Source organism: Phalacrocorax carbo, unplaced genomic scaffold, assembly GCF_963921805.1.
Source record: "Phalacrocorax carbo unplaced genomic scaffold, bPhaCar2.1 SCAFFOLD_435, whole genome shotgun sequence".
Lineage (NCBI taxonomy): Eukaryota > Metazoa > Chordata > Aves > Suliformes > Phalacrocoracidae > Phalacrocorax > Phalacrocorax carbo.
Genome location: NW_026990314.1, coordinates 1 through 11,728, shown reverse-complemented (window position 1 = coordinate 11,728; position 11,728 = coordinate 1). Strand labels below are relative to the sequence as shown.

Here is an 11,728-nt window from a genome sequence, read left to right as displayed (position 1 = left end):
GTCCCTGGGGTGTTCCCATACTGGGGGGGTCCCTCAGGGTGCCCAGTCTGGGGGTGTCCCTAAATTGGGGGTGTCCCTGGGGTGTTCCCATACGGGGGGGGGCCCCTCAGGGTGCCCAGTCTGGGGGGGGTCCCCAATTTGGGGGTGTCCCTGGGGTGTTCCCATACTGGGGGGGGCCCTCAGGGTGCCCAGTTTGGGGGTGTCCCCAGTCTGGGGGTGTCCCTGGGGTGTTCCCATACTGGGGGGGCCCCTCAGGGTGCCCAGTCTGGGGGTGTCCCCAGTTTGGGGGTGTCCCTGGGGTGTTCCCATACTGGGGGGGTCCCTCAGGGTGCCCAGTTTGGGGGTGTCCCCAGTCTGGGGGTGTCCCTGGGGTGTTCCCATACTGGGGGGGCCCCTCAGGGTGCCCAGTCTGGGGGGGTCCCCAATTTGGGGTGTCCCTGGGGTGTTCCCATACTGGGGGGGTCCCTCAGGGTGCCCAGTCTGGGGGTGTCCCCAGTTTGGGGGTGTCCCTGGGGTGTCCCCATACTGGGGGGGCCCCTCAGGGTGCCCAGTCTGGGGGGGGTCCCCAGTTTGGGGGTGTCCCTGGGGGGAGGGGGTGGGCGCCACCGCTCAGGCAAAGGCCTGCATTTTGGGGGTCTGCTCGGGCGGTGGGGGGGGGCAGCTGGGTTTGGGGGGGCAGCTGGGTTTGGGGGGGCCCCAGCACGGCCGGACTGGGGGTGGCCTCGGACCAGTCAGAGAGGGAGCGGGGGGAGGGGCTCGCCCACTGCTCGGGGGACTCGGGGGAGGGCGTCAGATAGGGGTGCTCGCTGGGGACCCCCAAATACCTCCCCACCGCCCCCCCCGCCACCGGGGGGTACTCCTCCCCGGGCTTGAAAAAATGGGGGGGGGGCGGCGGAGCGGGGGGGCCCCCCCTCCTCGGGGGAGAGGGGTTGGGGGCCACGGGGAAGGGGTTCGGCGGCAGGTGGGGGGCACCCCACGGCGCCGTGGGGCAGCAGCAAGGCGGGGGCGAAGCCTGGAGTGGGGGGGTGTAAAACGGGGTGCACCCCCCCCAAAGCGGGGTTACAAGGGGTTCCCGGGGGGACCCGGTTGCGCCACTCGAAGGGGACGGTCACCGTCCCCAAACCCAGCCCTAAACGGGGCGGGGGGGGGACGGGACCCCCCGATAATCGCCCGACACCCATGGGTGGCCCTAAGGTGACGGCGAAGGGGGGGTCCAAAATTGGGGGGGGGGCGGGGGGGAAGAGCCCGGGGGACGTCGGGTTGGGGACGTACGGGGAGTCCAAGGAGTCGACGGGTGACAGCGTCACCGAGCTCTCCAACCCGGGGGGACACTCGCCCCCCAACTTCTTGCCCCGCCCTTTCCCCCCCCCCGTTTTGCCCCCCAAGCGGCGACTCTTCTTCCCGACGGCAGGAGCTTTGAGACCCGGTAAAAAAGGAGTTGGGGGGCCGACGAGGAGGGGGGTCAAGGCGGGGTTGGGGGGCAGCGATCCCGGGGGGCTGCGCCCCGTGTTGTACTCGTCCAGCAGGCGGACGATGTCGTGGTGCATCCGCTCGCGGCCGATGTCCCGCGGGAGCCGGTCCAGGTGATCCGTGATCTCCCGGTTGGCGAAATGGTCCAGGAGGATCTTGGCGGCTTCGTAACTGCCCTCGCGGGCGGCCAGGAAGAGGGGGGTCTCCTCCTGGGGGAGGGGGCGGGGCCGTGAGGGGGGTGGGGGGCTCGGGGGGGCGGGGGTCATCTGGGGTCAAGGGGAGGTCATCTGGGGTCACTGGAGGGTCAATGGGTCAACGGGGGGTCATCTGGGGGCAATGGGGCAACGGGGCGGGTTCTGGGTCAACGGGGGGTCATCTGGGGCCAATGGGGCAATGGGGCGGCTTCTGGGTCAACGGGGGTCATCTGGGGTCAATGGAGGGTCAATGGGTCAATGGGAGTCATCTGGGTTCAATGGCTCAATGGGGCGGGTTCTGGGTCAACGGGGGGTCATCTGGGGTCAATGGAGGGTCAATGGGTCAATGGGAGTCATCTGGGTTCAATGGCTCAATGGGGCGGGTTCTGGGTCAACGGGGGGTCATCTGGGGTCAATGGAGGGTCAATGGGTCAATGGGAGTCATCTGGGTTCAATGTGTCAATGGGGCGGGTTCTGGGTCAACGGGGGTCATCTGGGGTCAATGGAGGGTCAATGGGTCAATGGGAGTCATCTGGGTTCAATGGGTCAATAGGGTGGCTTCTGGGTCAATGGGGGATCATCTGGGGTCATCTGGGGGCAATGGGGCGGGTTCTGGGTCAATGGGAGTCATCTGGCGTCAATGGGTCAACAGGGTGGCTTTCGGGTCAACGGGGTTCATCTGGGGCCAATGGGGCAATGGGGCGGCTTCTGGGTCAACAGGGGGTCATCTGGGGCCAATGGAGGGTCAATGGGTCAATGGGAGTCACCTGGGTTCAATGTGTCAATGGGGCGGGTTCTGGGTCAACGGGGGGTCATCTGGGGTCAATGGGTCAATGGGGCGGGTTCTGGGTCAACAGGGGGTCATCTGGGGTCAATGGAGGGTCAATGGGTCAATGGGAGTCATCTGGGTTCAATGGGTCAATGGGGCGGGTTCTGGGTCAACGGGGGGTCATCTGGGGTCAATGGAGGGTCAATGGGTCAATGGGAGTCATCTGGGTTCAATGGGTCAATGGGGCGGGTTCTGGGTCAATGGGGGGTCATCTGGGGTCAATGGAGGGTCAATGGGTCAATGGGAGTCATCTGGGTTCAATGGGTCAATAGGGTGGCTTCTGGGTCAATGGGGGATCATCTGGGGTCATCTGGGGGCAATGGGGCGGGTTCTGGGTCAATGGGAGTCATCTGGCGTCAATGGGTCAACGGGGCAGCTCCTAGGGTCAACGGGGGGTCATCCGGGGTCAATGGGGGGTCAATGGGCTCAAAGGGGGGTCAATGGGTCAATGGGGCAGCTCCTGGGTCAACAAGGTGTCACCTGGGGTCAACGGGGGTGTCATCTGGGTCAATAGGGGTCAATGGGTCAATGGGGCGGCTCCTGGCTCAACGGGGGGTCATCTGGGGTCCATGGGGTGTCTGTGGGGGGACCCCTCTGGGGGATCCAGTTGGGGTCCCCTTTGGGGGTGCCATGGGGGGTCCCACCTGGGTGCAGGGGTTCCTTGCTCAGGGTGGAGGGTGGTGCCTGTTGGGGGGGTCAGGGTGGGGGGTCCCAAACAAGGGGTGGGGGGGGGGGTACTGGGGGGGGTGTGCGGGTGGGGGGCCGAGCCGGGGGGTGCCGGGGGGCCCTGCGGGGGGGTCAGGGTGGGGGTCCCGACCCACCTTGCCGTCCTGCATGTCCTTGTTGGCCCCGTTCTTCAGCAGCGCCAGCGTCGCCTCCACGTTGTTGACGGCGGCCGCCCAGTGCAGGGCGGACTTCCCTGGGGGGGGGGCCGGGGGGTGAGACCCCCAGCGCCCCCCAGCGCCCCCCAGCGCCCCCCAGCGCCCCCCAGCACCCCCCACCGACAAGGTCCCCGCTCAGCACCCCCTAACCTCGGGTGTCTCCCCCTTCCTACCCCCAACCCCGCCCAGCACCCAGTAATGTGGGGGGAGGTCTCTGGGCCTCCCCATTCCCCCCTCCCAAGGGACCTCAGACCCCCCCTTCCCCCCCCCAAGGCTCCCTCCCCCCCACCCAACAACACCCACTGCCTTGGGGGGGGCCTCACCCCATTCCGACCCCAGGACCCACCCCCCCAGATTATTGGGTGCTGGGGGGGTCTCCCCACCCTCAGCCCCTCGAAGGGCCCCCCCGCAAAGACCCTTGACCCAACACCCACTACTGGGTGGGGTCTCCCCATTCCTACCCCCAAGACCCCCCCAGATTACTGGGTGCTGGGGGGGGTCTCCCCACCCTCAGCCCCTCCAAGGGCCCCCCCCAAAGACCCTTGACCCAACACCCACTACTGGGGGGCTCTCCCCATTCCTACCCCCAAGACCCCCCCAGATTACTGGGTGCTGGGGGGGGTCTCCCCACCCTCAGCCCCTCCAAGGGCCCCCCCCAAAGACCCTTGACCCAACACCCACTACTGGGGGGCTCTCCCCATTCCTGCCCCCGAGACCCCCCCCAGATTACTGGGTGCTGGGAGGGGGGGTCTCCCCACCCTCAGCCCATCCAAGGGCCCCCCCCAAAGACCCTTGACCCAACACCCACTACTGGGTGGGGTCTCCCCATTCCTGCCCCCGAGACCCCCCCAGATTACTGGGTGCTGGGGGGGGGTCTCCCCACCCTCAGCCCCTCCAAGGGCCCCCCCCAAAGACCCTTGACCCAACACCCACTACTGGGGGGGGTCTCCCCATTCCTGCCCCCGAGACCCCCCCCCAGATTACTGGGTGCTGGGGGGGGGGGGTCTCCCCACCCTCAGCCCCTCCAAGGGCCCCCCCCCCAAAGACCCTTGACCCAACACCCACTACTGGGGGGCTCTCCCCATTCCTGCCCCCGAGACCCCCCCCAGATTACTGGGTGCTGGGGGGGGGGGGTCTCCCCACCCTCAGCCCCTCCAAGGGCCCCCCCCCAAAGACCCTTGACCCAACACCCACTACTGGGGGGGGTCCCCCCATTCCTACCCCCAAGACCCGCCCCCAAGACCCACCATCTTGGGGGGGTTCCTCAACCTCCCTCCCCCCCAAAGGACCCTCCCCAGGACATCAGATGCCCCCCGCCCCCCGCCGGGGCACCCCCCTGCCCCCCCCATCCCCCTCCCTTTGGGGGTGCCCCCGAGGCCCCCCCCCGGCCCCCACCGGTCTCGTCGACGGCGTTGACGTCGGCGTGGCAGGCGATGAGCTCCTCCACCATGCCCTCGACCGCCAGCCGCGCCGCGAGGATGAGGGCGGTGGAGCCGTCGCCCGTGCGGGCGTCCAGGTCCGTGGAGCGGTTCCGGATCAGGATCTGGGCGGGGCATGTGTGGGTGGGGCGGGGGGGCGGGGGGGGTCCCGCCCCGCGGCCACGCCGGCTGCCCCACGGCCCACGGCAGGATTTGGTGTTCTGCGACATCGCGCTGTGCCCCATGGCTACGTTGGGTGCCCCATGGTCATGTTGGGTGCCCCATGGCCACGTTGGGTGCCCCATGGCTACGTTGGGTGCCCCATGGTCATGTTGGGTGCCCCATGGCTACGTTGGGTGCCCCATGGCCACGTTGGGTGCCCCATGGCTACGTTGGGTGCCCCATGGCTACGTTGGGTGCCCCATGGTCATGTTGGCTGCCCCATGGCCGCGTTGGGTGCCCCATGGCTACGTTGGGTGCCCCATGGTCATGTTGGCTGCCCCATGGCCACGCTGGGTGCCCCATGGCTACATTGGGTGCACCATGGCTACGCTGAGCGCCCCATAGTCACGTTGGGTGTCCCATGGCCCTGTTGGGTGCCCCATGGCTACATTGGGTGCCCCATGGTCACGTTGGGTGCCCCATGGCGACGTTGGGTGCCCCATGATCATGTTGGGTGCCCCATGGCCACAATGGATGCCCCATGGCCCCGTTGGGTGTCCCATTGTCATGTTGGGTGCCTCATGGCCCCGTTGGGTGCCCCATGACCCCGTTGGGTGCCCCACGGCCACAATGGGTGCCCCATGGCCGGGTGCCCCATGGCCCCGTTGGGTGCCCCATGGCCACAATGGATGCCCCATGGCCCCGTTGGGTGTCCCATTGTCATGTTGGGTGCCTCATGGCCCCGTTGGGTGCCCCATGACCCCGTTGGGTGCCCCACGGCCACAATGGGTGCCCCACGGCCACAATGGGTGCCCCATGGCCCCGTTGGGTCTCCCATGACCCCGTTGGGTGCCCCACAGCCCCATTGGACACCCCGCGGCAGCACCCTCTATCCCACACCCTCCCCGGGCCCCCCACCCCGCCTGCCCCACGGCGAGGCTGGGCGGGCGCACCTGGAAGACGCCCTGGGCGTCGGCGGTGACGGCGGCGTGCAGCGGGGTGCGCCCGGCCCTGTCGCGGGCGTTGGCGTCGGCGCCGGCCCCCAGCAGGCGCTTGGCGGCGTCGGCGCGGGCGTAGCGGGCGGCCAGGTGCAGGGCGCTCTCACCCAGGCGGTCGGTGCGGGCGCCCAGGCTGGCGCCCTGGCACAGCAGCGCCCCGATGACGCCCGCCGAGGCGCCGCCGCCCCCCGCGTCCCCCTCCTCCTCCTCCTCCTCCTCCTCCTCCGCCGCCGCCGCCGCCGCCGCCGCCGCCAGGGCGCCGCCGCAGAAGGAGGCCAGCATCAGTGGGGTGAAGCCGTCTGCGGGGTGGGGGGGGGTGGGGGTTAGGGGGTGCCCCATGGGGTGGGGTGGGGTGGGGTGGGGGGGTGGGGGGGTGGGGTGGGGTGGTGGGGGGTGGGGTGGTGGGGTGGGGTGGGGTTGGGTGGTGGGGTGGGGGGGTGGGGGGGGGTGGGGGGGTGGTGTGGGGTGGGGTGGGGTGGGTGGGGGGGTGGGGTGGTGGGGGTGGGGTGGGGTGGGGTTGGGTGGGGGGGTGGTGTGGGGTGGAGTGGGGTGGGGTGGGTGAGGGGGTGGGGTGGGGGGGTGTTTGGGGTCTCCCCGTGACCCTGGTGGCCTCGGCGCCCCCACAGCAGCTGTGCCAGGTCCGGGGGGCCCCCCAAGGCCAGGGCGCCGCCCCATAACTACTGGGTGCCCCACACCTGACCCACAGGGTCTGTGGTGGTGCCCCACGGCCCCCATCCGTCCTCCCTGCCCCATGGTGCGCCCCCCCATCTCCCACAGCCATCCTCCCTGCCCCACAGTGCCCCCCACGGCCCCCATCCGTCCTACCTGCCCCACGGTGCCCCCCATGTCCCACAGCCATCCTCCCTGCCCCACAGTGCCCCCCACAGCCCCCATCCGTCCTACCTGCCCCACGGTGCCCCCCATCTCCCACAGCCACCCTACCTGCCCCATGGTGCCCCCCACGGCCCCCATCCGTCCTCCCTGCCCCACGGTGCCCCCCATCTCCCACAGCCATCCTCCCTGCCCCACGGTGCCCCCCACCCCCCACAGCCATCCCCGGCCCCCCGGGCGCCCCACCGCGTGCCCCCCCGGGCGCCCCCCCGCCCCACCTGGCCCGCGGACGTTGACGTCCACGCAGTCGGCGTCGGGGTCGCCCTGGGGGGGCGTCAGGGCCGTGGTGGGGGGCACGCGGATGTCGGCCGCGACCAGGTGGTGCTGGGTCCCACCGCCGGGGGTCCACGGGCTCGGGGGGCTCCGCGGCCCCCTCCTCCACCTGCGGGGCGCCCCGCCGCGTGGGTGCGGGGACCCCCGCCCATGGGGGTGCCTGGCTGTGGGGATGCTGGGACCCCCCCCATGGGGTGCTGGGACCCCCGCCCATGGGGGTGCCTGGCTGTGGGGATGCTGGGACCCCCCCCATGGGGTGCTGGGACCCCCGCCCATGACAGTGCCTGGCTGTGGGGGTGCTGGGACCCCCGCCCATGGGGTGCTGGGACCCCCGCCCATGGGGGTGCCTGGCTGTGGGGATGCTGGGACCCCCCGCCCATGGGGTGCTGGGACCCCCCGCCCATGACAGTGCCTGGCTGTGGGGGTGCTGGGACCCCCGCCCATGGGGTGCTGGGACCCCCGCCCATGGGGGTGCCTGTCTGTGGGGGTGCGGAGACCCCCGCCCATGGGGTGCTGGGACCCCCACCCATGACGGTGCCTGGCTGTGGGGATGCTGGGACCCCCCCTGGGGCATGCTGGGACCCCCACCCATGACAGTGCCTGTCTGTGGGGGTGCTGGGACCCCCCCCAGGGGCGTGCTGGGACCCCCACCCATGACGGTGCCTGGCTGTGGGGGTGCTGGGACCCCCCCCAGGGGCGTGCTGGGACCCCCACCCATGACGGTGCCTGGCTGTGGGGGTGCTGGGATCCCCCCCAGGGGCGTGCTGGGACCCCCACCCATGACGGTGCCTGGCTGTGGGGATGCTGGGACCCCCCCCAGGGGCGTGCTGGGACCCCCACCCATGACGGTGCCTGGCTGTGGGGGTGCTGGGACCCCCCCCAGGGGCGTGCTGGGACCCCCACCCATGACGGTGCCTGGCTGTGGGGGTGCTGGGACCCCCCCCAGGGGCGTGCTGGGACCCCCACCCATGACGGTGCCTGGCTGTGGGGGTGCTGGGACCCCCCCCAGGGGCGTGCTGGGACCCCCACCCATGACGGTGCCTGGCTGTGGGGGTGCTGGGACCCCCCCCAGGGGCGTGCTGGGACCCCCACCCATGACGGTGCCTGGCTGTGGGGATGCTGGGACCCCCCCCAGGGGCGTGCTGGGACCCCCACCCATGACGGTGCCTGGCTGTGGGGGTGCTGGGACCCCCCCCAGGGGCGTGCTGGGACCCCCACCCATGATGGTACCTGTCTGTGGGGGTGCTGGGACCCCCCCCAGGGGCGTGCTGGGACCCCCCACCCATGATGGTGCCTGTCTGTGGGGGTGCTGGGACCCCCCCCAGGGGCGTGCTGGGACCCCCCACCCATGACGGTGCCTGGCCGTGGGGGTGCTGGGACCCCCCCCAGGGGCGTGCTGGGACCCCCACCCATGACGGTGCCTGGCCGTGGGGGTGCCAGGACTCCCCCCACAAGGGTGCCAGGACCCCCACCCATAAGAGTGCCAGGGCATGGGGGTGCAGGGACCCCCCCCCCAAAGGTGCCGGAGCACAGGGGGTGCCACCCATGGGGGTGCCAGGACCCCTCCCATACCCACACCAGTGCCTGCGTATGGGGGTCCCGGGACCCCACACCCCTGAGGGTGCCCAGCTTGGGGTCACGGGCCCCTCCTGCCCCCCCAAGTGCCCCCCAGGTGCCCCCCAAGTCCCCCCCGGGGGTACCTTGAGCCTCTTGGCCTCGGGGCCGTCGCCGTCCGGCCACTCCTCCGAGGGTTCACCCATGAGGGTCTCCCCCTTCCCCAGGGTCCTGGGGGGCGCGGCCATGAGCTGGGTGCCCCCCACCCTAGTTTTTTGTGGGGGGACAGAGACAGGGCACCCCCAAACCCCTGGGATTGCTGGGACCCCCCCCCCGGAATGAGCTGGGGCTGCCCCAGGGGGCTTGGGGAGCTCCTGGGGGGGGCAGGAAACCCAGCGACACCCCCCCCCCCACACACCCCCAGTGTCCCCCCAGTATCCTCCAGCCCCCCCAGTGCCCCCCCACTGCACTGGGACCCCCAGAGCCCCAGTGTCCCCCCAGTATCCCCCAGCCCCCCAGTACCCCCAGGCCCCCCAGTGCCCCCCACTGCACTGGGACCCCCACAGCCCCAGTATGCCCCCAGTAATCCCCAGCCCCCCAGTACCCCCAGCCCCCCCGGTGCCCCCCACCTGCACTGGGACCCCAACAGCCCCAGTACCCCCCAGCCCCCCAGTATCCCCCAACCCCCCAGCGCCCCCCATTCGCACTGGGACCCCCAGCCCCCAGTACCCCAGTTCCCCCAGTGCCCCCCACTCGCACTGGGACCCCAGAGCCCCAGTTACCCCCAGCCCCCCCAGTGCCCCCCACTTGCACTGGGACCCCCAGACCCCAGACCCCCAGTTCCCCCCAGCCCCTCAGCCCCCCCCATTGCCCCCCACCTGCACTGGGACCCCCAGAGCCCCAGTGTCCCCCCAGCCCCCCCAGTGCCCCCCACTGCACTGGGACCCCAGAGCCCCAGTTACCCCCAGCCCCCCCAGTGCCCCCCACTCGCACTGGGACCCCCAGACCCCCAGTTCCCCCAGACCCCCAGTGCCCCCCACTGGCACTGGGACCTCCAGCCCCCCAGCCCCCAGTTCCCCCCAGCGCCCCCAGCGCCCCGCCCCCCAGTATCCCCCAGCCCCCCAGTGTCCCCCACTGGCACTGGGACCCCCAGACCCCCAGTTCCCCCAGCCCCCCAGTGCCCCCCACTGGCACTGGGACCCCCAGCCCCCCAGCCCCCCAGTGCCCCCCAGCGCCCCCAGCCCCCCCAGTGCCCCCCACTCGCACTGGGACCCCCAGCCCCCCAGCCCCCCAGTGCCCCCCAGTGCCCCAGCCCCTCACTTCATGCCAGGGCGTCCTGCCCCACTGGGACCCCCAGCCCCCCAGCCCCCAGTGCCCCCCAGCACCCCCAGCCCCCCAGCGCCCCAGCCCCTCACTTCATGCCCAGGGCGTCCTGCCCCACGGGCTCCCGCCGGTCCCTCTTGCTCTCCTTGGCCAGGGCGAAGCCCTCGGGGAACCAGAGGGTGCTCTGCTCCCGCCGCCGCCGCGCCACCAGCACCCCCAGCGCCGCCGCGCCCAGCAGGATGACGCCCCCCACCACGGCCAGGGGCAGCAGCCGCACCCCCCCCGGCGCCTCGGGCACCTTGTCACCTGCGGGGGGGCGGGGGGACACGGCGGCGTTGGGGGGTGCCGCCATGGGGCGCCCAACGCGGGGGGCGGCGGGAGGGTGACGCCACCGTGGGGCGCCCAATGTGGGGGGACATGGGGAGGGTGACGCCACTGTGGGGCACCCAATGTGGGGGGACATGGGGAGGGTGACGCCACCGTGGGGCGCCCAATGTGGGGGGACATGGGGAGGGTGACGCCACTGTGGGGCACCCAATGTGGGGGGACATGGGGAGGGTGACGCCACCGTGGGGCACCCAATGTGGGGGGACATGGGGAGGGTGACGCCACCGTGGGGCGCCCAGTGTGGGGGGACATGGGGAGGGTGACGCCACCGTGGGGCGCCCAATGTGGGGGGACGTGGGGAGGGTGACGCCACCGTGGGGCACCCAATGTGGGGGGGATGGTGGGAGGGTGACGCCACCGTGGGGCGCCCAATGTGGGGGGACATGGGGAGGGTGACACCACCGTGGGGCGCCCAATGTGGGGGGACATGGGGAGGGTGACGCCACCGTGGGGCACCCAATGTGGGGGGGATGGTGGGAGGGTGACGCCACCGTGGGGCGCCCAATGTGGGGGGACATGGGGAGGGTGATGCCACCGTGGGGCGCCCAATGTGGGGGGACATGGGGAGGGTGACGCCACCGTGGGGCGCCCAATGTGGGGGGACATGGGGAGGGTGACGCCACCGTGGGGCACCCAATGTGGGGGGACATGGGGAGGGTGACGCCACCGTGGGGCGCCCAATGTGGGGGGACATGGGGAGGGTGACGCCACCGTGGGGCGCCCAATGTGGGGGGGACATGGGGAGGGTGACGCCACCGTGGGGCACCCAGTGTGGGGGGACATGGGGAGGGTGATGCCACCGTGGGGCACCCAATGTGGGGGGACATGGGGAGGGTGACGCCACCGTGGGGCGCCCAATGTGGGGGGACATGGGGAGGGTGACGCCACTGTGGGGTGCCCAATGTGGGGGGGATGGTGGGAGGGTGACGCCACCGTGGGGCGCCCAGTGTGGGGGGACATGGGGAGGGTGACGCCACCATGGGGCGCCCAATGTGGGGGGACATGGGGAGGGTGACGCCACTGTGGGGTGCCCAATGTGGGGGGGATGGTGGGAGGGTGTCGCCACCGTGGGGCACCCAATGTGGGGGGGACATGGGGAGGGTGACGCCACCCAATGTGGGGGGACGTGGGGAGGGTGACGCCACTGTGGGGCGCCCAGTGTGGGGGGATGGTGGGAGGGTGATGCCACTGTGGGGCACCCAATGTGGGGGGATGGCGGGAGGGTGACGCCACTGTGGGGACACGCAGCACCCTGGGGACACCCCCCCGTCTGTGGGGCACCCCCCGTGTGTGGGGCGCCCCCCGTGTGTGGGGCACCGTCACCCCCAGGACACCCCACCCGCCAGGG

The 11,728-nt window shown here is 71.7% G+C and overlaps 1 protein-coding gene across 1 annotated transcript; it reads right to left on the bottom strand.

The window, feature by feature from the left end:
• Positions 1 to 357: 357 nt before the first annotated feature.
• On the bottom strand, positions 358 to 10,345 carry LOC135310999 (neurogenic locus notch homolog protein 3-like). Its single transcript, XM_064440147.1, has 8 exons — positions 10,086 to 10,345; positions 8,817 to 8,901; positions 7,062 to 7,225; positions 6,175 to 6,251; positions 5,908 to 6,143; positions 4,770 to 4,917; positions 3,315 to 3,412; positions 358 to 1,679 (listed from the first exon to the last, which is right to left on the bottom strand). The coding sequence occupies exons 1-8, from the start codon at positions 10,343 to 10,345 to the stop codon at positions 732 to 734; spliced, it is 2,016 nt and encodes a 671-aa protein (XP_064296217.1). The 3' UTR covers positions 358 to 731.
• Positions 10,346 to 11,728: the final 1,383 nt, after the last annotated feature.